Source organism: Mastigoproctus giganteus, chromosome 9 (assembly GCF_048544385.1).
Source record: "Mastigoproctus giganteus isolate SK-2022 chromosome 9, ASM4854438v1, whole genome shotgun sequence".
Lineage (NCBI taxonomy): Eukaryota > Metazoa > Arthropoda > Arachnida > Uropygi > Thelyphonidae > Mastigoproctus > Mastigoproctus giganteus.
In genome coordinates, this window is record NC_143583.1 from 33,371,025 (window position 1) to 33,398,238 (window position 27,214).

General features: G+C 37.2%; 1 protein-coding gene across 1 annotated transcript in view; it reads left to right on the forward strand.

Annotated features, from left to right (window-relative positions):
* LOC150080137 (uncharacterized) overlaps positions 1-27,214 on the forward strand; it is a 193,249-nt gene that overhangs the window by 13,840 nt on the left and 152,195 nt on the right. Inside the window, exon 3 of the mRNA XM_090380625.1 lies at positions 16,337-16,481. Within this exon, the coding sequence (XP_090236751.1) occupies positions 16,337-16,481 (145 nt within the window). The remainder of the gene's footprint in view (positions 1-16,336; positions 16,482-27,214) is intronic.

Here is a 27,214-nt window from a genome sequence, read left to right on the forward strand (position 1 = left end):
AACCCATGTGTTTACTTGTACCCCAATGATTCCCAGCAGTCTCTGAAATATCCTGCATCTTATTTTCCAGGCTGCGGCTCATTCCAATAGAAGCAGTGCAAGAATCACTTTCACCTCTGCCAGTGGCTACTGTTAATCTATTAGTCCTTGTATTCCCCCCAATCTAGCAGTTTTCCGACCCACCTAACATTGCCTCGATAGCATCAGCAAACATTCTTGCACCCTTTCTATTTAAGTGTATCCCATCCCTGTAGAAGCAGTCTCTCCTGTTAACAAGTACAGACCAGGCTGAAAAAAATTCTACCCCTTGAGCCCTGCACAATCTTTCCAGGGCCGAATTGATTGACAGGGCTCTCATCATATACTCCCTCCTATCGTGTCTGGGCAGAATTGCAGACACTTTCAATTTCAACCTTAATTCACGGCTTTTTTTCATCAGTGACCTGTACTTGTCAAGTAATTCCGCCGGTCTCCTACTCTTAATGTCATTAGTGCCAACGTGTACAACTATATCACCTTTTGTGCCCTTAAAAGATGATATCCGCTCTACAACGTCATCAACTTTTGCCCCTGGCAGACATACCCTGGTCCTATTCCACCTATCATCAACCGATAACTGAGATTCTGTCAGAAATAGTACATGGGGTTTGGCAGACTGCAAGTGGAAATGGACATCGTTGAGATTAGAATTGAGACCACTTATATTTGTGAAATGAATTAGGTAGTCCTTGGGAGGTTTTGATCTTTTCGCAGATAAGCTTGCTCTATTAGTTTGACAGTTCATGGTGTATTCAATAGTAAGAAAAAGTGAGTGGGACATGCTGTATAAAGTAATGAAATTCTTGGATATCTCATACATGTGATAAGAATATACCCAGATCCTTGACATAACGTGGCCTCGACAATGCTCCCTGCATACACACTACTCGGACTCCCTCCAGTCACTATCTGGCAGAGTAGAGGTATCAAGATTATACACTAGCTGATCTGGAAGCCTCCTAGAGAGTTACCAATAGGTTCGGTCCGGTGTACTAACTAGCAGCCAGCCTGCGAACACCGTTTTAGAGCTGTACCCTCGAAATGTAAGGAATATTGGATCTCGCGACGACATTCATCATAACCTCAAAAGTCATCAATCATACTGCATGATGGAAGAGATAGGGAAGGGTTGACCGGAACTTAGCTCTAGAGACTAAACATGGGTTCCACCACTTAAAGCCTCCAATAAGCAAAGTTGTGGTATTTCACCGGTTGATGAGAGTCATCTACTGCCTGGTAACATAGAGGGGCGGCTTTCCTCCATGTGGTGTTGGCGCCACACCTCGACCCCTGCTTACGTTGGTTCACACCTGGGTGGTCACCCACCATGTACTTGTGCATGGAGGTTATACCCAGGATTACTAAGAGTCCCACCATCGTGAAGGTGCAAGCAGAGGATTTGGCTGTCACAGACCATCTGGACTTCGCCGAAATTGGGTCCACTTGACTTGAGTGTCACCCGAATATCAGATCCATCAGCATTTTAGACTCCCAGGTATCAAGTACAGCTTGTCTGGCATATCTGAGAGAATGTCTGTGACAATCTCAAGGACCTAATACTCTAATGCTACACTCTAAGCATATACTCTAATGCTAGAAGCATAGTAAATAAATTTGACAAATTTCAACTTTTGGAAACATTGATTAAACCATCAAATGCAAGTTGTTGGGATATGGTGTCACCTCAGACTTGTGGGATGCAGAATTTGAATGTGAAGAGTACAGTGTGCACAAAAAGGACGGACAGCACAGGAAGCGATTATGCTCTTAGTTAAGAAACATATTATATATAAGGGCAGCACATCCAGTTGACTTGGCTGGGCATTGCAATTTTGAGTCAATTTGGTGTGACATATGCACTTGGTAAATGAAAATGATAATAGGAGTGTGTTATAGGCCTAATGACTATAATGAGTAATACAACAGCTATAAAGAGAAATAGAGTGGGGTAGTAAATCAGAATAATCGGATATTACTATAACTTTCCAGATCTTAACTGAAACTTGTGGTTTGGCCACTCACACACCAACAAGACTTGGATTTAATGGATGACTGTTTTATACAGCAGCATGTTAGAGAGGCAACAAGAGGAAGCAGTATTCTTTCTGATTATCAGCAGTGATTCTTCACTCATTAAGAATCTACAGGTTAAAGATGCTCTGAGGAGGCAGTGATCACAGTGTGTTGATGTCAGATTTATTTAAAGACATAACTGCTGTCAAGATTAAAGGAAAGGGATTTTGTTAAGGGTGACTACTGTTGTCTCAGACAATTATTCTATACAGTCAGACCATCTGATGATGTTACAACAGGAAATTCTCAATGGGAAGCATTCATTGAAGTAATTTTAGAAATTAGTAGTCTTTTTTTTTTTCATACCAACTAAGAAATACTGTTCCAGGCTTAGACCTAAATGAATGTTAGGTGAACTGATGAGACTTGTCGCAAACAAGAAAAATGCATGGGATGCATATAAATTATCAGGTGATACAGAAGCTCATGATAGATGTAAACTGGTATGTAGTAGTAGTAGTAATAGTGGTATGGGATGAAAGAAAGCAAGTGTATGAGCTTATGCAGCATCAGCCAAAAACAAAATTCACACAACCCTCTAAATGTTTGTCCAGCAAGTTTGTTCCAGCAATTAACCACCTGCTGGCTAAAGGCAAATTTCCATGCATATATTCTACATTTGTCTTTCCCCAATTTGAATTTATGCCCCCTTAGGTTCGTAATCTGTGGAAGAATCCCATCTGAATTCAGTGTGCTCAACCCATTCAAGGCCTTATACACCTCAATCAGATCACCTCGCAGGTGCCTATTTTTCTGGCAGCTGCAATTTTCAGAACTTAAGCTAAGAACTTAAGGTAAGAGGATCCCTTCATTTCCCTCACCAAACTTGTTGCTCTTCTCTGTACATGCCCAAGCAAATCTACATCCTTCCTAAAATGAGGCCTCCAGACCTGTACGCAGTACTCAAGGCGTGGCCTGACCATTGCCTTATACAAGGGACAATCGCCTCCTTTTCCCTGCAATTGACAAAACGCTATGTCCTGCCCTGGCAGCCTGTCTGCATTGCTCAGAAAACTTCATATCTGACTGCAGGATTACTCCGAGGTCTTTTTCATTTTCTACCACCTTAAGTATAGTACCACACAGTTGGTATGTTCCTCTGGGGTTACTTCTACCCATATGCAGTACATTGCATTTGTCAGTGTTAAACTTCAGTTGCCACTTCTCAGCCCACCTTCCCAAATTTTCTAGATCCTGTTGCAGTAGCACACTGCCATTACTGTCATTAACAACCTGCCAACCTTTCTAGCATCTGCAAACTTCAACACTAAGCCTGATATACCATCATCAATATCATTGATAAATATACAAAACAACAATGGACCCAATGCCGAACCCTGTGAGATCCCGCTAATAACATTAGCCCACGAAGAGCAGTGCCCATTGATTACCACCCTCAGTCTTCTCCCACTTAACCATCCTTTTATCCACTGTAGCAACTTACCCTTAATACCATTCTGCTTCAATTTGTACAATAGTCTTCCATGCGCAATAGTGTCAAAAGCTTTCCTGAAATCCAAGTATATGATATCAAAATCATTTTTTGCATCCAGTTCCTTTGTAACCACATCATAATATCCAATCAAATTTGTCAGACAAGACTTTCCCTTAATAAACCCATGCTGTGTCTGAATTATTGCTACAATCTTGTCTAGATGATCCTGCAATGCATCTTTAACCAGTGACTCCATTATTTTACCAGGAACAGAAGTTAAACTAACTGGTCTGTAATTACTCGTGTCACCCTTCGATCCCCTTTTGTGAATTGGGGATACATTTGCACATCTCCAGTCCATGGGGACCTCCCCTGAGTCCAAGGATGCTCTCATAATTATGGCTAGGGGTTTGCCTACTTCCTTTGCTGCCTCCTTTAATATAACTGGATAGATCCCATCCACCCCAGGTGCCTTTCTTATGTTTAATTCAACAATTTCTCTTCCACTTTGTTTTCAGTTATTACAAAATCATTAAGCACCCTGCTACAATTTGATAACCTTCTGGCATTTTCAATCCTTAATAACTCCTCATGTGTGAATGTAGATGCAAAATACTCATTTAGTTTGTTTGCTATCTGAGCAGGATCATTAAGAGTCGAACCTTTGATATCAAGTAGACCAATCTGATTCATCCCATTCCTTTTAGAGTTTATATAAGTATAGAAATCCTTGCTGTTTTTCTTAGCATCCTTTGCCAAAGATTTCTAGTACGCTGCCTTTGCGTCCCTAACCTCCTTTGTGACTTGATTATAGACTACCTTATATCTGCCATAGGTTTCTGTGTCGCCTAATAATTTATATGCAATCCATGCAGTTTTCTTCTCTCTCACGAGTCTCATTATTTCATTTGACAATCATTTAGGCCTAAACTATGAACAATATTTCTTAAAAGGTATGAAACTTTTAGTAGCTTCCACGATTAATTCCTTGAATGCTTCCAACTTAGAATTTGCTGTTGTTAACATCATCAGTTGATCCCACTGTACTGAATTAAAAACTGTCTGAGACAACTGTAGTCACCTTTACGGAAGCAAAAACTCTTTCCTTTACCCCTGATGATAATTATATCTTTAAATAAATCCCACTTCAGTCCACTGTGATCACTGCCACCTAGTGGTTCCTTTATATGCAAATTCTTAATACACGAATGATCACTGCTGATTACCAAATCAAGGGTATTACCCTCTCTGGTTGCCTCTTGAACATGCTGCTGCAGAAAACAATCATCCAATAAATCCACAAAAGTCTTACCCACAATATCTAGTTAATATCTGGGAAGTTAAAATCCCAATTATAAGACATTCTGATTTACTAGCCCACTCTGTTTCTCTGTACAATTGTTCATTGTACTCATTGGAGTCATTAGGCCTATAACACACTCCTACTCTTATTTTTGTTTTCGTGGTGCTTATGTCACACCAACCTGACTCAGCTGTGCATTGTCCATCTATTACAACTGGATGCACTTGTTTTGATTTTATGTTTTTCTTAATTAACAGCATAAACCCCCCTCCTCCCTTCCTATTCTGTCTATCCTTTCTGTACACATTGTACTCTGCAAATGCCAATTCTGCATTCCTAATATCTGTATGATGCCACATCTCTGATATCCTAACAATATCCGCGTTTGACCAACACTTCAAATTCATCAAATTTATTTACTATACTTCTAGCATTGGTATACATGCACCTATTCATATTCTTAGTTACCCTAACATCCCATATACCCACCTGTTTCACGATGACTGCCATCAGTTCCTGAAACCCCTAGCACCCCTCACTACAGGCTGCTGCTTATTTTAATAGAAGTAGTGCAAGAATCACCTTCACCTCTGCCTGTGGCTAATTTTAACCTTTTAGTCTGTGAATCCCCCTAAACTAGCAGTTTTCCGACCCACCTAACACTGCCTCGATAGCATCAGCAAATATTCTTGCACCCTTTCTATTTAAGTGTATCCCATCTCTGTAGAAGCAGTCTCTCCTGTTAACAAGCACAGGCCACGTTGAAAAAAATTCTACCCCTTGAGCCTTGCACATTCCCTCCAGTACCGAATTGATTGACAAGGCTCTCATCATGTATGCCTCCTGTTGTGTCTGGGCAGAATTGCAGACACTTTCAAATTTAACCTTAACTCACGACTTTTTTGCAACATTGACCTGTACTTGTTAAGTAAATCTGCAGATCTCCTACTCTTAATGTTATTGGTGCCAACGTGTGTGCTACACTTTGTGCCCTTAAAAGATGATATGTGCTTCACAATGTCATCAACTTTTGCTCCTAGAAGATATATCCTGGTTCTATTCCATCTATCCTTTTTACACAATATGTTCTCCATCTCCCTGATGATAGAGTCACCAACAATAACTAGTTCCTTTGGGACCAGCGCATTCTGTCTTGGAGATTGCCGCTGTGTTGCCTGATGTGCCGAAGTGAGCTCTGGTGTTGAGTTGGGCAGCTGAGAGCTTGATGGGCCTCTCATATTAATTTCTTCAAGGGCATCTACCCTACACCTCAAGCTCTCATAGACGCCCATTAGAATGCTGAGTTGACGCCTAATTTCTACTGTCACCACCAAATACGGAGGATGCGGAAAGGTCAGGGAGTGACCACCGCATATCCCGGAGCAATATGGCCTTAGTTGCTAATGCTCCTAAAAACCAAATAACCAACCAACCAACCTAATTTCTAGACACTCTCTCTCTCTGCACCTGGCATACACAAAGACCCTCCTTGGCTAGATCATGTTCTGTTCCAGAGAGTTCGGCAAAAATTTCACAAGTTGCACTTTTTTTAGGCTGTGATGCATTGGAGAATCGCCCCCCCCCCCCTCAGTTGTCCCCCGAGTCACAGCACTCCTGCTACTTTGTGCCCGCTGCTTTGCTCCTCTAGTCTGGTGCATGATATTTTAAATTAATAAGATCAATAAATTTAATTAATTAATTGTCAATACTACACTATCTAATAGAATCCTAAATGCAGTGATGCGTATTATGCTATATATTTTTACATTAGAGTTACCTAGTTACCACAATTAAAAATTTGAAATCCATACTACTCTCTATATAAGAACAATGGCTGCAAGATTTGAACGAAACAACAGTTTTACGTATATTAAGTAGTAATCTACAAAAACTGTTATCTAAATTAAAAATGTAATCAAGGCACTAAGGCAGATTATGAGAAGTCACTGGCAAAGAATTCCAAGAAAAGCAACAAAGATAAAAGTAAAGATGGAACGTATCAATTAATGAAATTTTTAGATATGGCATAATATTAACAATAGAAGGAAAGGGTTGAATCACATTGATCCACCTGACATTGATGGTTTAACTGTTTAGTGCTCAGGTTGCTGACAGACTGAATAGGTATTTTGCATCTAAATTCATGCCTGAGGATTTCTTTAGGGAGGAGAATGCAAGAAGTTTATCAAAATCTAACAGGGAGCTAAATGATTTTGTGATAACTGAGAGGAAAGTGGAAGAGAATTTGTTGAAGCTTAACATAAAAAAAAGCACCTGGTGTGGAGGGATTTATCCAGTTATATTAAGTTATAGAAGTTATATTAGCCGACTGGGCTAGCCGGGTGGGTAAAGTGCCTGCCTGGCAACCCAAAGGTCGCAGGTTCAAATCCTGCCTCGGGCTTGGATCAGAGTACTGCAAAAAACCTTGGGATGTGCACTATGGCCACAGAAGCCGATGCGCCAACAACTACCAAAAAAAAAAAAAAAAAAAAGTTATATTAAGGGAGGCAGCAAAGTAGATAAGCATACCATTAGTCATAATTATGAGAGCATGTTTGGATTCAGGAGAGGTCCCTATGGACTGATATCCAAATGTATCCTTAATTCACAAAGGGGGATCAAAAGGTGATGTGAGATAATTATAGACCTATTAGTTTAACTTCTGTTCCTGGGAATAATAATGGTGGAGTCTCTGGTTAAAGAAGTACTGCAAGACCATCTAAAAATGCAAAAAATTGTTTTGATATCATGTACTTGAATTTCAGTAAAGCTTTTGATACTGTTGCACATAAAAGACTGCTGTACAAATTGGAGCAGTGTGGTATTAGAGGCAAATTACTGTCACGGACAAAGACAGAGAGTAGTTATTAATGGGCACTGCTCTTCATGGACAAATGTTAATAGTGCATTACCTGCAGGGTTTTTTGCTGGGTCCATTGTTGTTTCCTATATTTATTAATGATATTGATGAAGTTATATCAGGCTTAATGCCTTTAGTTTGCAGATGACACTAAGGATGGTTACTGACAGCAGTCAGAGTAAGCTACTGCAGTAAGGTCTAGAAAAATGCAGATGGAAAATGGCAGTTGAGGTTTAACATTGCCAGTGGTATTACCAAGAAAGGCTTCAAGAAAGTTCTGCAGATTGCAGTATCTGGAGACTTACACACCTGTGAGGTGATGTGATTGAGTTGTTTAAGGCTTTGAATTGATTGAGTTTCAGAACTTCCTGTTCGCTGTTCATGATTTTCACAAAAAATGATATTTATACTTCACATATACATTAACATGTATCTATGAAGCCCCTGTTTTTCTTCACCAGTCTATCTGTCTGTCCACTTGTATGCAATAACTCAACTTCCAGTAGATAGATTTTGATAAAATCTTATACAGCCACTCCCTGACTTACTTAAGGGTTGTGTTCCGCGAAACTGTGTAAGTGAAATTTTACATAAGTTGGAATTTCCCTAAATGCTTATGCAGCACTCGCAACTATGCTGGCTGAATTTGATTGAAGCAAAAAAGAAATGTTTGATGAACACGTAAATAGAATTATTTATTTAAATTTTTTCATTTCATGCATAGGAAAAATAACAAAAGTGTGCAATTACAAAAATTCCAAAATTATAAAATTATAAAAAAAGGGAGGGTGCATAAACACAGGCATAACGTCAGCAAATTTTACCTTTCGAGCATCTTTGCCAGAATCAATGTCTCCAGCTGATAAGTACATCACTGCAGAAGTTGAGGGCTGTGGAAATTTAGGAGTTTTTTGAACACATCACAAAATTTCTCTCCTACTGCAGAATTGGCTGTAGAAATTTGAAATCATTGCATACTTTAACATTGTGAAAGCCAGTGCATTTAGCATTAGTTGAGGCATATCATGCAGGAAAGCAAGCTTATACAGCATCAGCCAAAAAAAAAAAAAAAAAAAAAAACCCTTCCCATTTCACTCATCTGGTCACTCCAAATGTTTGTCTAGTTCAGCCTTGAATTTATTTAAGCTATCAACTTCCACAACAACAAATGGAAGTCTGTTCCAGCAATCATCTACTAGTTGGCTAAAGGCAAACTTCCGCACATCTAATCTTCAACTGTCTTTCCTCAATTTGAATCTCTCCCCCTCAGGTTCTTAGTCTGAGCAAGTGGAAGTATCTTGTCAGCATTGAGCCTGCTCAAACCATTCAAGGCCTTATTCACCTCAATCATATCACCTCGCAGGTACTTAGTCTCCAGATGCTGCAACTTGCAGAACTTAAGCCTTTCTTCATAAGCATACCCCTTTGTTCCTCTCACCAATCTTGTTGCCCTTCTCTGTACTCATTCTAGCAACTCTACATCCTTCCTAAAATGAGGCCTCCAGACCTGTGTACAGTACTCAATGTGTGGCCTGACCATTGCCTTGTACAAAGGGATAATCACCTCCTTGTCTCTGCTAGCAAAATTCCTATATATATCATTGACAAAACTCTATGACCTGCTCAGAGAACTTCATATCTGACTGCACAGTTACCCCCAGGTCTTTTTCATTATCGACTTCCCTGAGTGTAGTACCACAGAGTTGGTATGTTTCTCTTGGGTTACTGCTACCCATATGCAGTACTTTGCATTTGTCAATGTTAAACTTCAGTTGCCACTTCTCAGCCCATCTACCCAACTTTTCCAGATCCTGTTGCAGCAGCACACTGTCATTACTGTTATTAACAATCCTACCAACCTTTGTATCATCTGCAAACTTTGACATTAAGCTTGAGATACCTTCATCGATATCATTGATAAATACACAAAAACAAGGGGCCCAGCACCGAACTCTGGGGGACTCCACTAATAACATTAGTCCACGAAGAGTAGCACCCATTGATTACCACCCTCTGCTGTCTCCCACTCAACCATCCCTTTATCCATTGTAGCAACTGGCCCTTAATGCCATACTGCTCCAATTTGTACAGCAGTCTTCCATATACAACAGTATCAAAAGCTTTCCTGAAATTCATGTATATGATATCAAAATTATTTTTAGCATCCAGTTCCTTTGTAACTACATCATAGTATCCAATCAAATTGGTCAGACAAGACTTCCCCTGAACAAACCCATGCTGTGTCTGAACTATTGCTGCTATCTTGTCTAGGTGATCCTGTATCACCTCTTTAACTCTGTTATTTTTGCAGGAACAGAACTAACAGGTCTATAATTATTTGCATCATCCTTTGAACCCCCTTTGTGAATTGGGGATACATTTGCACATCTCCAGTCCATGGGGACCTCTCCTGACTCTAAGGATGCTCTCATAATTATGGCTAAGTGTTTGCTTACTTCCCTTGCTGCCTCCTTCATTATAACTGGATAGATTCCATCTGCCCCAGGTGCCTTTTTTATGTTTAACTTCAACAATTTCTCCTCCAGTTATCTCTCAGTTATCACAATATCACTTAGCTACCTGTTAGAGTTTAATAAACGTCTGGCATTCTCTTCGTGGAATAACTCCTTATGTGTGAATGTAGATGGAAAATACTCATTCAGTTTATCAGCTATTTGAACAGGATCATCAATAGTCGAACCATCTATGTTAAGTGGAGCAATCTGATTCATTCCCTTCCTTCTAGAGTTTACATATGTAAAGAACTCTTTGCTGTTTTTCTTTGCGTCCTTTGCCAAAGATTTCTTGTAATCTGCCTTCGCTTGCCTAACCTCCTTTGTGACTTCATTACAGACCAGCTTATATCTGTCATAGGCTCATGTGTCACCTGATAATTTATATGCAACCCATGCATTTTTCTTCTCTGCCACGAGCCTCATTAATTCATGCGACTTCCATTTAGGCCTGAACCTTGAACAGTGTTTCTTAGTTGGTATGAAAAGCCTAGAAGGCTTCCCATTTAGAATTCACTGTTGGTAACATCATCAGTTGATCCCACTATATAGAATTTAAAAACTGTCTGAGACCTCTCTAGTCACTTTACGAAAACAAAAACCCTTCCCTTTACCCTTGATCGTAATTACATCTTTAAGTAAATCCCACATCAGTACACTGTGATCACTGTCACCTAGTGGTTACTTTATCTGCAAATTCCTAATGCATGCATCATCACTGAGATCAAGGGTATTACTTCCTCTGGTTGCCCATCGAACATGTTGCTGTAGAAAACAATCCTCCAATAAATCCACAAAATTCTTGCTAGCATGCGACTGACCAACCCACAAGTTCCAGTCAATATCTGGAAAGTTAAAATCCCCCATTACAAGACATTCTGATTTACTGGCCCATTTTATTTCTTTGCACAGCTGTTCATTGTAGTCTTCAGCGTCATTAGTCCTATAACATACTCATACTCTCAATTTCCCTTTCCCAGTGTTTGTCACACCAAACAGACTCAACATTGCACTGTCCACCCATGTCAACTGGATGCACTTCCTTAGATTTTGTTTCTTAACTAACAGCATAACCTCTCCCCTCCTACCCTGTCTGTCCTTTCTCTTCACATTGTACTCACCAAATTCCAATTCTGCACTACTTATATCTGTGTGACACCATGTCTCTGATATCTCAACAATATCTGCCTTTGATGTCTTGATCAGTACTTCAAATTCATCAATTTTATTTACTATACTTCTAGCATTAGTGTACATGCAAGTATACATGCACTTGTTCTTACTCTTAGTTACCCTAACACAGCCCATGTATTTGCTTGTTCCATGATGACTCCCAGCTCTTGAAATCCCCAGCAACTTGCTCTCTAGGCTGCTGCTCATTACAATAGATGCAGTGCAAGAATCACTTTTGCTTCTGCCTGCGGCTACCATTAATCTTTTAGTTTGTGAATCCCTCCAAACTAGCAGTTTTCGGACACACCTAAGATGCTTGAACCTATAAAATCACCCGTTGCTTGCCACAAACTTGGCTTGGGGTTTGCCGTTCTTATCCTTAATATCTTTATAAATACTTGTTGCTTTTGCTTGAATGGTCATTAGACTCAGGGGCTCACGCTTCTGAATTTGATTTTCCATCCATACTTTCCTTATTTCCCATTTATAGCTGTTCCATCTTCAATATGAACATGGGTTTGTGATCACTGTTGATATGAAATGTGTTGATCCTTTAACATGTTCTTTTATATGTTACACTGTCCTTTGAAATAGCATTGACTGTTAAAGCAGCGAGACCTAATTCCCGTGCAATAGATGACAAACTTTGTACTGCTTCTTACTTCTTAATCATTTTTATCTTCATTTCTAAATCAGTTTTGTTTGGCTTCCTAGCACTGCCACCACTTGCACTTTCCATTGGTTGCTTTCCCTCCATCATTGTAATAAGTAAATAGGAATGAAGAGAAGATTCTGAAAATTTATTTGTTTCTTATATGATTGAAGATTTCAGCGAAGGGGATCATATTTCACCATAATAGCATTGATTCTTATAACTTAGAACATATAATGATGAAATCGTAGCACTCCATTATAAAAATGATCTTTTAGAGCGATAAATAGCTCAGTTATAAAGCGAAATTTTCAACTTCCAAGGTCTTGAAACGAATTACCAAAAAAACAATGTGTTATTGGGTTCATATTGCGATATTTTCACAGTATCTCCATTTATTCCTACATGTTGCAAAGTACATTTCCACGATTTTTTTAAGTTTACACCCGGAAAAAACTTACGTAAAGTCGAATTTACGGAAGTTGAGTATTGCGTAAGTCGGGGAGTGCCTGTATTTGGGGTGCCTCCATAGCCAGGTGGGCAGGAGCAGCAGTGCATAGCACAAGCTTCTTGATTAGACCCGGGTTCGAGCCCATGCCCACCAAATATGGAGGATGTGGAAAGGTCAGGGAATGACTACCACATATCCCCGGAGCAATATGGCCTTAGTTGCTAATGCTCCTGAAAACCAAATAACAAGAAGAAGAAGCCTGTATTTGGCTCTTTCACAAAGATTTGTCAAGCCATCCCAAATTTCATTAATATGTAACCAGTATAAATCAACAGTTATTATTTCTTTGTCCATCTCTTTATCTCTTTCTCTCTTTTAGACCTTTTTTCTTTTTTCTTTTTTTTTTTTTTTTTTTTGGCTACCCCAAATTTCTTTAAAATTGTACCAAAAATTAGGAAATTTTCTTTCTTTTTTTTTTTTTTTTCATATATATCGTAGGCTGCAATATATACTGTATTGCAAATGAAGCGCTAGATGTGTGTTTTGCCGCACTTTTCATTTCATTTGCTTTTGATTATAAAGTGTACAAAATGTGGATTAATATTATGTTGGGAGGTATATATCCAGTGAAGTGAATACTGTTACTTAATCAGTTAGTAATTAATTGGTAACAATATAATTAGTTATTTACATGAATTTACTTACTTTTCACTACTTACTTAATTTAAAAAATAAAAATGGAATGTACCTAACTTGTTATCATTTGCTTCAGCTAATAAATTTGACTGCTATTTTTGTGCTTCAAATAGCTTACTTCAAATGCAAAAACAGTGCTGGTGGCAAAAGCAAGAGGCATTATTTTCAGGCATTTAAGAATATAAAGTTTATCCATCGTTCCATTTAATTAATTATTATTAATTTGGAAGAATGGGTCTGGAACACGTTCCAGTGTTCCTGGCTAAAAAATAGATCTGTATTAACAGTTTTATGCATTCCAATTTCTCAAAGTTGGCAGGCATGATTATGTATAAAGGAGATGAAAGTTTTCTGGATTCAGCTCAAAAGTTGTTGGATGTTGGAGGGAAAGAAATGGGAGGAGAAAGAATGCAAGTATAGTAATATAAAGTATCTGAAAACAATCTTATCTGGCATTGTATTAGACAACCCTGTTTGCCCATTTTTCCGTGACCCACATTGTTCCAAATGTGAGTCATAAGACCCACATTTATTTATGTAATTTACTTTAATATATATATACTTTAACAATATGCACTTTAACATAATAACCATAAAAGTAGAACTGTTTTCACTTTAACTGGTTTTTTTTTTTTTTTTTATTCCATTCTTATCATTGCAAAACTACTCATGTAAAACAGATAAAATTCTTGAAATATAAAATACTTTAAAATTAGGTTTGTAAAACTTAGATTAGTCATAAGTTTTTATTTTATTTTGTTTGGTTCTTTTGGAAGCTAATTTTAATATTTCATTTTAAATCCATAGACATGAAAAAAATATTGTGATGAAAGAAATATTGCGCGCGCGCGCGCACACACACACACACACACACACACACACACACACACACACACACACACTCTCTCTCTCTCTCTCTCTCTCTCTCTCTCTCTCTCTCTCTCTCTCTCTCTCTCTCTCTCTCTCTCTCTCTCTCTCTCTCTCTCTCTCTCTCTCTCTCTCTCTAATTGAACGGCTCTTACCAGAGTTCAGTTATATAGATTAACACCTTCGCTGCATTGATGTGTATAAGCATTCAATGGTATCCCAAATACTGTTCCATATTGTATATAGGTGGACATATGTAAGTGGTCAATATACAAGTGGTATAAAAGTAAAGGTACATGAAATGGACTGCTTAATTCTGTTGGGACATTGATTGAACTCTGGGCTATTAGCATTAATGATTCATTTTTGTTTTATAGCATAGTACATTTTTATTTGATTTTTGCTTCTGTTGAGGTTAGTTTATGTACATAGGATAAACTTTCAATCAAATTTTGAGTTTTTTGTTCTGATTTACAGCTCAGCCCAAAAATAAGTGTTCACTTTTAGCTATGAATTCCAGACTTTTACTTTTCAACCATTATTCAAGAATTCCTGAAATGTTGTTGTTTCTCAATATTCCAAAAATTAGGGCCTGTTTCATGGGCTCTCTCAAATATAGGTGGCAGCAAACGTGTTGAACACTTCCTTACTCTTTTTTTGCTGCAAGTGTAGCTCTACAGGAAAAATAGGTTATCTGCAGCATGTACTTCCCCCAGATATTGGAGGAGAAATAGAACAGTGCATGATTGTGCAGGATTAATTCAGTATAATCATTTTTCAGCTGGAAGTTACATGGTAACTTTTGATTCAATGTCTCATGTTATTGTGATAACATTTATTTTATAAATTGCAATATGTCATTTTATAAATTCTGAAGTATACCTAAATACATTCAGTCCTCGTATAACACGGATTCGATCATACACGATTTATAAATAGGGGAATGATATCTTATATAACACGAACCGAATTCGCTTATGCACGATTCGCCTTTGTGTTTACAAGAAATGGCAGTCGAACGCAGAATCACCCCAACCGAATGCAACATGATAGGAATGAAGAGAAGATTCTGAAAATGTATTTATGTTTTTTATATTAGTGAAGGGGAAACACATTTCACCATAATAACGTAAAAACCAACACAATTCCAGCAATCAGTATAATCGCAAATGCAATTAGATCGACTTTACTACCAGTTTATAACAGATTCCACTAGCAGAAACGCAACTGAAAATTGTTTTTATTGTTTTATGGTAGTAACTCCTAGAAATGTGCTTTAGTAAAATGTGAGGTGTTAATCTCTGCCTTTACGGTGTTGTTTATTCAGTTGCTACAACCGCGCAGCTTTGTTTATGTGTATCAAGCGTGCCTCCCCGTTTTGTAATTGTGCTTTATTCCCTAAAAATGAGTAAAATACTTAAAAGGTGTGAAAAGGAAGCGTCCTGGTGAAGACACTGCAGATTTGGAGAGAAAAATAAAAGCAATATCGATAAACAGAGGCGGACTGGGTCAAAAATTCTCATCCGGGAAAATTTGTAGTGACCTCATACTAGCGTTTATGGCCAAAATCACACCGGCCTCCGGCCCACCGGGGTTTCCCCGGGAAGGCTTATAGCCAGTCCGCCTCTGCCGATATAGAAAAAATATGAAATTGTGAAACGCTTTGAGCGAAATGAAACACCATGTGATATTGCACATGCTACAGACCTAAATGAGGCAACGCCGAGAATTAGAAAGAATGCAGAGAAAATAAAAGCAACTTTCATAGCAGGAACAACTCAAAGTGCAATTAAAATCCATTAGATTAAGACACAAAGAATTGGAAGAGATGGAACGGCTGTCATCTGTTTGGATAGAAAATCAAACAAAAAACAAGTTTGCTTACGATAGAAGCAAAAGCATTAGCAATATTTTATTACGTAATAGTCGTAATAAAATACTTAAGTATTTTATTACGATTTTACTTTTATTGTGTTTGGTAATGTTTTGGTTACAAATGTGTGTTCAATCTTGGGTGGTTGGCACCTAACCCTATTTTTCCCATAGGGCCTTGTTTATATTGCACGATTTTGCATTGCACGAGGGTTTCTAGGAACACAACTATCGTGCTATACGAGGACTGACTGTATGTTGAAACATCAGTTGCATACAGTTTGATAAAGGCTTTATGTGGTCTGAGTGTTTGACAATCCTGTTTTTGATTAAAATGAAGTATTTTACATTCATTTGTATTTTGAATTGAACTGCTAATTTTTAACATTCTTTTATATTAAGAAATGATTCAAAGAAATATAAAACTATGGAAGAGGAGGAAAAGAATCATGTTCTTCTCTGGCAAACATTGGATGACATGTTGGACAATAGTGAAATGCAGGGAACCAGGTATTCCAGCATAACCCTTAGGAGCTCTTTTGCTCAGGTCAGTATACTTTATTCTTAAACAATTTGTAGTATTTCATTTGTAGTATTACTAATTGTAGATACACTGGAAAACGAATATGAGACACTCAATTTTAAAAGCAGCAACAGAATATTCTTATATGATACATATATTGAAAGTGAAACAGTTATTTTTTCAATTTTTACAGCAACTGAAGCTTTTGATAGACACATGAAATTCAGGTTTTATGCCACTTTGGGGACATTTTCTTTCTATTAGTATGAGTATCAGCAAAATTATGCAAGGAAGCATGCTTATGTAGTACCAGGCAAAAAAGAAAATAAAATGAATCAAATTTAAATACAATTTTAAAAAAATAAAACAAACTAACCATCTCCTTCCCTAGTCAACTAGTCACCTTCTCTCACTTCATTTACCTATTTATTTTAAGTATTTATCCAGTCCCTCCTAAATTTTGATAAATTTTTAACTTCCACAATAGTAGATGGGAGTTTATTCCAGTAGTCACTCTTTGATTAAAGGAATTTTGCATCATGGAAACAAATCAAAGGGCTAGCCTGTGAAAGTTTTTCTTATTTGTTTGCATTATTTAAGATTTTTTTTTGCTGACATTTCTGTGTGGTCTAGTCACTGTTTTCATGGACAAAATTTTCATATCAAAATAAATACACACATATGCAATATTATGTACTTAAATCAGAATCTCTGTTCTACTTTCAATAGAACCATGTGCAGGTGGACCTGTGACTGTATGAATTGATGGAATATAGCTTATATATGCAAAATACGATGAAACAGGCATTTGACAATTTATGAAATAAGTAAAGATATCAACACCTCTCCTGGAGCATGGGATGTCTATGCAAAGTTTCCTACACTTGCTGACTGAAATGCAAATGGTATATCGTTTCTCTGCTTCCAAAGTGACCTGAGAATAATGAGTAGCATCGCCGCAGGTGATGAAACCTGTCTGGCTATGACCTAGAAGTTAAGCAACAGTTGTGAGGATGGTGGTGGTGGGGGGCTAACCCATCAAGACTGAAAAAAAGCTCCTAAAGTGAAATCACATGTTAAGGTCATGTTAATTACTTTCTTCAACAGTGACAGCTTAATCAAGACTTTGAACAAATCATTTTTTTTTTTTTTTGTGGGGTTTACCCATAAGGATTGATACTAATTACTCTCTTTATATCATGCTAAAATTGTTTATTATTGAGCAGTATGTTAAATTTCAATATGATGCAAATTCCTTTAATCAAAGAATGATGATTGTTAGAATAAATTCCTTCACTGGAGCCTTGATCATGTGCATATTAAATACCAGAAAACAAATATAATTCCTAAAAGAGACTCATGACATGTAAGAGTTTGAAACTATTCTTACACATCATAGGATTCTCTTGGCAGTTATATTTATATTGTTCAGGATTTAATCCAGTTTTCAAGTGATCAAGGCTCTGGTAAAGGTAATGTAGCATATTGCTGAACAATAAATGATTTTATCATGATATTAAGAGTGTAAGTAATTAGTATATTTTTAGAGATAGCTTAGTTCATAAAAATATTGTGCTCAGTGGACACACTGCTAGTGAAGCTTTCTACCTCACTGCTTTACATCTACAAGAGGCTGTCCAGAAGAAACACTCAGAAAAGTGGCAGAAAAACATCTGGGAAAATGACATAAGAAATGCCAAGTGGCAGAAGCAAAACCAGCTTCTCTGTAATGACAATGGGACCTTGCATAAGGGAAGTATCCCCCCATCCAGTGATTGTCTTTTTTCAAATTTAAATAACACTCAAAGGAGATTGATTCCGGGATGTTGAAGAAATTATTGTAAACACAAAATAGTAGCTGAAGACCATAAAAAAAAGAACTGCTATCAGAGGTACTTTGACGAATAGCATATCTGTGTAAAGGTGTATTGCACAGAATACAGTTATTTTGAAGGAATACCATTTGTCAAGCAGGTGGATTTTTCTGTTTTACTGCAAAAAATTCAGTCTACAAATGCATTGACCAGAACTCTTAATTTCCTCTCAGTTTTTTTTAAAGTTTTTCATTTACTGCATGCAGTTCCAACTTTATGCTTATTTTGTGTGAATCAAGCTAGCCAGTAGCTGTAATTAAAATGCTGTTGTGTTTTTTTTTTTTTTTTTTTTTACAATATAAGTTATCACACAGATTTTTGTGCCTAAATAACCATTTTTCTCCATGGAAACAGTGGATTAGTCAACTTTCAGTGGACAGTAAAGTCATGGAATAATTCTGATTGGGAAGCAGAATTTGTATGCAATTTTCAACTCTTGATGTAGGGCTTTCAATACTGGGATCCCGGGATCTCGAATACCGGTAATTTTTTTCCAGTATTGATACAAAAAATACCAGTTTTTTGGTACTAATGTTAAAAAAAAATAATTGTTTATAATTTAATCACATAAAGGTTATAAAATCACCTTTATGTGATTATGACATCCTTATCTCTACTGGCAAATGTTCGATAAATCATCGATAGGACACCATGCAACATTGCAATCTGTCCACAATTCTCGGACAACTTTGTCTGACCATATCGTAACTCCCAAGTCTCATCCCTCCACTACTGACTTTAGTTCAACTACACCAAGTGTATAAGTTATTTTGGGGTTGCTGTTCCCCAGGTGTAAGACCTTGCATTTTGTTGAATTAAAGCATAGCTGCCACTTTTCTGGCCATCCCAGAAGTCTATCTAGGTCACTCTGAAGAAGCTCGGCGGCGATCATTAACTACTCTACTGATCTTTACATAATCTGCAAGTTTAAACCTCATGCCCTCCATCCCTTCATAGATAGGTGCCTCCATAGCCAGGTGGGCAGGAGCAGCAGTGCGCAGCACACGCCTCTTGATTAAACCGGGGTTCAAGCCTGTGACCACCAAATATGGAGGATGCAGAAAGGTCAGGGAATGACCACTGCATATACCTGGAGCAATATGGCCTTAGTTGCTAATGCTCCTAAAAACTAAATAACAACAACCTTCGTAGATGTCATTTAAGATAATCAAAAACAACAGTGGTCCCAATACTGATCCTTGGGGAACCCCACTACTTACATTAACCCAATCTGAGGAATAACCATTTATCACAACAATCTGCCTGGTGCCATCGTGCTATCCATTTAAGGATTTTCCCTATGATTCCAGCCTGCTCCAACTTATAAAGTAGCCACTCATGTGGGACTGAGTCAAATGCTTTGCTGAAATACAAATAAACGATGTCGAAATTATTCCCTAAATCCAGCTCATGAGTGACCTGTCAAAATGGCTAACCAGATTTGTTAAACATGATTTTCCCTTTATAAAACCATGCTGTGTGTATCCTACAGGATTCCATTTCCATCTAAATGATCCTGAATTCCACCCTTGATCATTGCCTCCATGATTTTCCCTACTACTGAAGTTAGACTGGCAGGTCGGTAATTTCCCGTTACACTCCTAGAACCTTCTTTATGTTCCAATTTACACCAATCCAACGGAATCTCTCTTCTGTCCAGTGATGCTCTCATAACTAGCCTTAATGGTTCAATGTACTCACTTGCCGCCTCCTTTACGATTATAGGGTATATGCCATCAACCACAGAAGCCTTACTCGCCTGTAGGCGCGAAAGTTCTCATTAAATAATAATTTGAAATTTCAACATCATTAATTACATTTTTTTCAACTTCACTTCCATAATATCTCATTGACACAATGGTTTTTTTTTATGTAAATATTGAGGCAAAGTAACTGTTGAGTTCATCTGCAACTTCAGCTATGCTATCTAATACTATCCTATGTCCATTGCATAAGGGTCCAATCTGATTTAAAATGATGAACATAATTCAATCATGGAAGACCAACATCAGTGTTCCACAAATTCTTTCCAAAATAAGAAATTGCCTGACTTCAATGAGATTTTAAAAGATGAACTTGAGTTGGAAATTAATGAAATACTTTTAACTATTTTTGCTAAAAAAGTTAAAAGCCTAGAAAATATGGACTGATATCGTCTACGATTATCTCAGTACCAGAATAGAATCTGAAAGGGCGTTTTCTGCCGCTAATCAAATACTGTATGTACCAAAATTAGATCCATTTTAAACGATCATACTATTGATTGCTTATGTTTCTTAAGAGCTCACTTTATTCGGACAGGTAGTACGGATGCTTAAACATAACTAAACTTTGCACTAACAATGTATTTTTTTGCTTTTAGAATAACTGTATTTTAATGATTTTTTTCAGAATATTTATTTTTGCAATAAAAGTTTATTTAAAACATGAATTCAAGTAATTACAGTACTTGTTTTTTTCCTTACTTTTTTGCACCTAATTGTCATCAATATTTATTGAGAAAAACGTTTGTTTTTGGAATACCGGTATCCTGGTTTCATAAATTAAAAATACCGAAATACCAGTATTGTAAGCCCTATCTTGATGTATTGAAGGAGATAATTTACTGATAGTAATTATTGATGGGTCAGTTGGACATGTCTTGTGATATATTTAAAAGGAATTGAGAGTGAAATTGGAGATAAATTGTGTTATAGTGAGGATTATACTTATAATGGGAGAGAGTAATCATGGAAGATGCAATTCAATAGGTGCAACAAAGATAGGCATAAATTAAAATAGAAATGCATTTCTTCATTTCATCTGTATTTAAGGTAGTAAAGTAGGTAGTAAAAAAGCTAGTAGGTAGTAAAAGCCATTGCATTGTAAGTTTTGTATATTTCATCTCAGAACCCCCTATTGGACATGTAGCTACCTGAATAATGTATTGCATGCTCACATGGGATAAATCCGTGGATTTCTCTGTGCACAATCAAATTAGCTGCTCCCATTATTTGAAATAGGAAAGTTCATCATAACAAAAAAAAGGTAAACTGTAGCCATTATCAACCCACTGCAGGATGGAAGCCTCCTCAACAATTCATGTTGAGGGAAATGGACCATAATCTGCCATGCTGGTCCAGTGCGGGTTGGCAGATTGACCGTATTTAGCAGTCAGGGACTTGAACCCCGGTCTACTCAAGGAGCGTGTGCTACTGCACTCCCACTCCTGACCACTTGGCTATGGAGGCCTTATCATAATACCTTGATTTAACCTTGATATTGGTAGTAAACACTTACCATGTTAATTCTGCTACTGTTATTAACTAGTGTACTTATGACTGAAATGTGTGAAGGGCTTTAACTTCAGGCTGCTAGAGATTTAGACAACGTACAAGTTAGTGCAAACGCATCATATTAGTACGCAGCTGAACTCTGAATTAGCACAAATATGCAAATGCGGCATCATTTAAGTGATATCTCATATTGTGAATACCTTCACAACGAGTTGCCATGATATTGCACTACTTCGAATAAGTAATGCTTCACTAAAGGAGAAGACTGTTGTTACTTATTCTCAGCAGATACCACCACCCAGACAGCACCGTTTCAGGGCTATTTGGCCCTTCTTCAGTGGGTGATGCAGAGATGACAAAACAGTTATGAAGTGTAACTCCACAATATGAGAGATGCCTGATGGTGTATAATATAAATTAAGACTGAAATGTGTTAAGGGCTTTAGCCTCATAACTGTTTTGTCATCATTGCATCACTAGGGTACCTACCCACCCACCGAAGAAGGGCCAAATAGCCGTGAAACAGTGCCGTCTGGGTGTTGGTATCTGCTGAGAATAAGTAACAACAGTCTTCTCCTTTGGTGAAGCATTACTTATTCGAAGTAGTGCAATATTGCAACTCGTTGTGAAGGTATTCACAATATGAGATATAACTTAAATGATGCCACCTTTGCATATTTGTGCTAATTCAGAGTTCAGCTGCATACTAATGTGATGCATTTGCACTAACTTGTACGTTGTCTAGTGTACTTATATATAAAGATAAGAAGATAAAACTTTTTTAGAAAATAAAAGATTAAATATTTATTATTACACTTTAATTGGGCATTTTGAAACATAAACCTTATATTAAAAAATATAGCTTAAGTAATAAACTACTGCTATTGAACTGGAATATTCCTGGCATGCTGTCTTCTGCTTTTGATTACATGACAGTGTAGTGAGTTTGCTCTTGTTACTCCTTTGGAGAAATCAAAAAGCCCTCTTCAATCATGCTGCAGTTAGCTAATCTAAGGCATAGGTAATTTGGATCTCCCTCAGGAATTTGACTTAGTACATTATGGTCTAAACTGCCAATGTGCCATTAAAAATAAAATCAGCTAACCAACTAACCCTCAGGAGTTAATCTTGGTTTCTCAACCTCTGTAACATGTAGATTGGTGAATGGTTCGCTTGTTAAGAGAACAATATAAATTACTCCATTAGCTATTTGATTTCTGCTTCATCTACTCATCTTCCTAAGTTATGCTATCTTTGCTGGATTGTTATTTTTTAATTTCAAATATAATTTAATTTCTTTTAGTTTTATAATTTGTTACAAAATAATAGTATTTTTTTTTTTTTTGTTGGTGTTTCATGTTATAGGTTATTTTATTAAATATAAATTATGCAGTTCAGCAAAAAATTGGAGAAGAAACTGCTTTTGTTGTATCCTGTTGCAAGAAAATTTTAACTTCAGCAGCATCTATAAATTCACTCTTTCTGTTGCAGCCAGAAATGCTGGTAAGTGTTATTAATTTTCATGTATACAAATTGGGTGTTGTAGAAGAATAAACTTTTTTGACATGTTTTACACAATAGAAAACATTAAAAAATGATTACTTAATGTGATAGACTTTTAAATGATTACTTAGTGTGATAGACTTATTGTGATAGAAATTTAAGAGATTTCTCAAAATCAATTGTTGCCTTACCAATGGATATTTAATTTAATTCATTGATGGGAAAGTGGAAGCTTTATCAAGGAGAGAGAGAGTGAGAGTAAAGTGGAATATAAAAAAATTGATCAACATTTAGCTGTTTTTTCTATATAAAAAAAATCCTCACTCGAAAGTTAAAAACATATGACGTGACAAGTGCGGGAAAATTTATTAGCAGGAAGAAGTAGAGAAAGTGTATGATCTTGTAGGTGTCAATTTATTTGATGTGAATTAATGATTTGATTTTGCAGCTTTAGAACATCTTCAGATACTATTCGGGGTTTAAAATAAAGACTTTGTGTGTTGTTTAAATTAATTAGTGATCATTTTTATACAGTGGATTTCTTTAATCATAGGAACACATTGGGTGTTATTTAAAAAAAAAAAAAAAAAAAAATATATATATACACAAAACCTATGAAATTGGCAATTTGATTGACAATCGGCCTTTCTTATATTGACCACCATCCATAATGATTAAAACCTATGTACGTTATACTAATGCATACCTGTTGGGCTTTGGGTCCCAATCCCAGTTTGCAGGAAATACTAATCTACAATAAAATTTAATTTAATTTTCATTCACATTTAATATATTTATATATTTAGGATACCCAAAACTAAAAATGGATAATGAATTTTAGTAAAACTGTTATTGGGACTGCAGAAACAGGTATGCATGAGACATTCATTTAATATGGCTATCTATCCACTCAAAGCCCCTGAGGAAGTAGCGAAGAGATGGCCAAGTGGATGAATGTAATTTTTTACTACTTTTGCCTTCCTCCACCTCTTCACTAACTCTTTATTCATTATTGTATTCTTTTTTATAACCCTTTAGCTTTAATAAATTATTTGATTAATTTTTCCATTTCCTTTAACCTTTTATATCAGCGTTCTGATGAGTGCTTATGAGAGTTTGAAGAGTCGGGTAGATGCCCTTGAAGATATTAAAATGGGAGACCCATCAAGCTCTCAGCCGCCCAACTCAGTGCAAGAGCTCACTCTTGTGCATCAGGCAACAGCGGCAATCGAGGCAATCTCCGAGGCAGAATTTGCTGGTCCCACAGGAGTTAGTTATTGTCTGTGACTCTATTGTCAGGGAGACTGATAATATATTGTGTAAAAAAGATAAAAGGATAGATGGAATAGGACCAGGGTATGTCTACCAGGGACAAAAGTTGATGACGTTTTAGAACAGATATCATCTTTTAAGGGCACAAAGGGTGATAATGTTGGCACTAATGACATTAAGAGTAGAAGAGCTGCAGATATACTTAATAAGTACAGGTCAATGCTGAAAAAAAAGTCACGAGTTAGGGTTAAATTTGAAAGTGTCTGCAATTCTTCCCAGACGCGATAGGAGGGAGTATCGATGACAGCCTTGTCAATCAATTCAGACCTGGAGGGATTGTGCAAGGTTCATGGGGTAGAATTTTTCTCAGTGTGGTCTGTGCTTGTTAACAGGAGAGACTGCTTCTACAGGGATGGGATACACTTGATTAGAAGGGGTGCAAGAGTATTTGCTGATGCTGTCAAGGCAGTATTAGGTGGGCCAGAAAACTGCTAGCTTTGAGGGGGGGATTCACAGTCTACAAGGTTAATAGTAGCCGCAGGCAGAGGTGAAAGTGATTCTTGCATTGCTTCTATTAGAATGAGCAGCAGCCTGGAGGTTGCTGGGGGGTTTAGAGACTGGTGGGAGTCATCATGAAACAAATAAATACATGGGCTGTGTTAGAATAGGTGCATGTATACTTATATGTACACCAGTGCTAGAAGTATAGTAAATAAATTGATGAATTTGAATTGCTGGTCAAGACATCAAAGGCAGATACTGTTGGGATATCAGATACATGATGTCACACAGTTATAAGCAGTGCAGAATTGGAATTTGGGCAGTACAATGTATGGCAGTACAGTGGGCAGTATCTGCCTTTGATGTCTTGACCAGCAATTCAAATTCATCTAATTTATTTGCATCTAATTACAGGATAGGAAGCGAGGAGGGGTTAGGCTGTTAATTAAGAAAAATCAGTGTAAATTTAGTCACTTTGGTGTGACATAAGCACTGGGAAAGCAAAAATGAGAGTAGGAGCGTGTTATAGACTTAATGACTCTAATGAGTACAACGAACAATTGTACAGAGAAATTGAATGGGCCAGCAAATCAGATTGTGTTATAATGGACGATTTTAACTTCTCAGATATTGACTGGAACTTGTGGGTTCGTCACTCGCACACTAGCAAGACTTTTGTGGATTTATTGGATGATCCTTTTCTGCAGTAGCATGTTCGAAAGGCAACCAAAGAGGGTAATACTCTTGATCTGGTTATCAGCAGTGATTATTTGTGTATAAACAATTTGCAGATAAAGGAACGAATAGGTGGCAGTGATCACAGTGTACTGATGTCAGATTTACTTAAAGATATAATTACCATCAGGTGTAGAGGGAAGGGTTTCTGCTTCCGTAAAGGAGACTACAGTGGTCTCAGACAATTTTTAAATTCTGTACAGTTGGACCAACTGATGATATTACCAACAGCGAATTCTAAGTGGGGTGCATTCAAGGAACCAATCATGGAAGCTACTAGGCTTTTCATACCAATTAAGAAATATTGTTCAAAGTTTAGGCCTAAATGGATGTCAGATGAATTAATGAGGCTCGTGGCACAGAAGAAAAATGCATCGCATATAAATTATCTGGTGACACAGAAGTCTATGACAGATATAAGCTAGTCTGTAATCAAGTCACAAAGAGGTTAGGCAAGCAAAGGTAGATTATGAGAAATCTTTGGCAAAGGATGCAAAGAAAAACAGCAAAGACTTCTTTACTTATATAAACTGTAGAAGTAAGGGGATGAATCAGATTGGTCCTCTTGATATTGATGGTTCGACTGTTTGATCCTGATCAGATAGGTGACAAACTGAATGAGTATTTTTCATCTACATTCACACATGAGGAGTTATTAAGGATTGAAAAAGCCAGAAGTTTATTAAACTGTAACAGGGTGTTTAATGATTTTGTAATAATCGAGAGAAAAGTGGAGGAGAAATTGTTGAAGTTAAACATAAGAAAGGCAACTCTGGGGAAGTCCCCATGGACTGGAGATGTGCAAATGTATCCCCAATTCACAATGGGGGATTTAAGGGTGACACGAGTGATTACAGAGCAGTTAGTTTAACTTCTTTCCAGGAAAAATAATGGTGTCACTGGTTAATGATGCATTGCAGGATCATCAAGACAAGACTGCAGTAATAATTGAGACACAGCATAGGTTTGTTAAGGGATTGAAATATGATATCAAAATTATTTTCCACATCGTATTTTGGCACATTATAGCCTTAGTCGCTAATGCGCCAATAAAACCCAAGCAACAACAACTTCCACATCGTAGTATTCAATCAAACTGGATACAAAGAATAATTTTGAGATCATACACTTGGATTTCAGGAAAGCTTTTGATACTGTTGCGCATGAAAGACTACTGTACAAATTGGAGCAGTGTGGTATTAAGGGTAAGTTGCTACAATGGATAAAAAGGTGGTTGAGTGGGAGAAGACAGAGAGTAGTAATGAATGGATGCTGCCACCTATGTAGGAATTTTTCTAGCAGGGACAGGGAAGTGATTAATCCCGTTATACAAGGCAATGGTCAAGCCACACATAGAGTACTGTGTACAGCTCTGGAGGCCTTATTTTAGAAAGGATGTAGAGTTTTTTTTTGTTTTTTTTTTATGTAAACCCCAAACACGAGAGGTATTAGAACCAATAGTACTTTGTACCGTGCTTGGGTTGGAGGTTGAGAAGACGAAAGAAGATATTTGTTGACATTGGACTTGAACTACTGTAGAATGTAATTTTCAGTAAATACGTATGAAGGAAGGTTGTTCCAGAAAACGGCAGTTGAA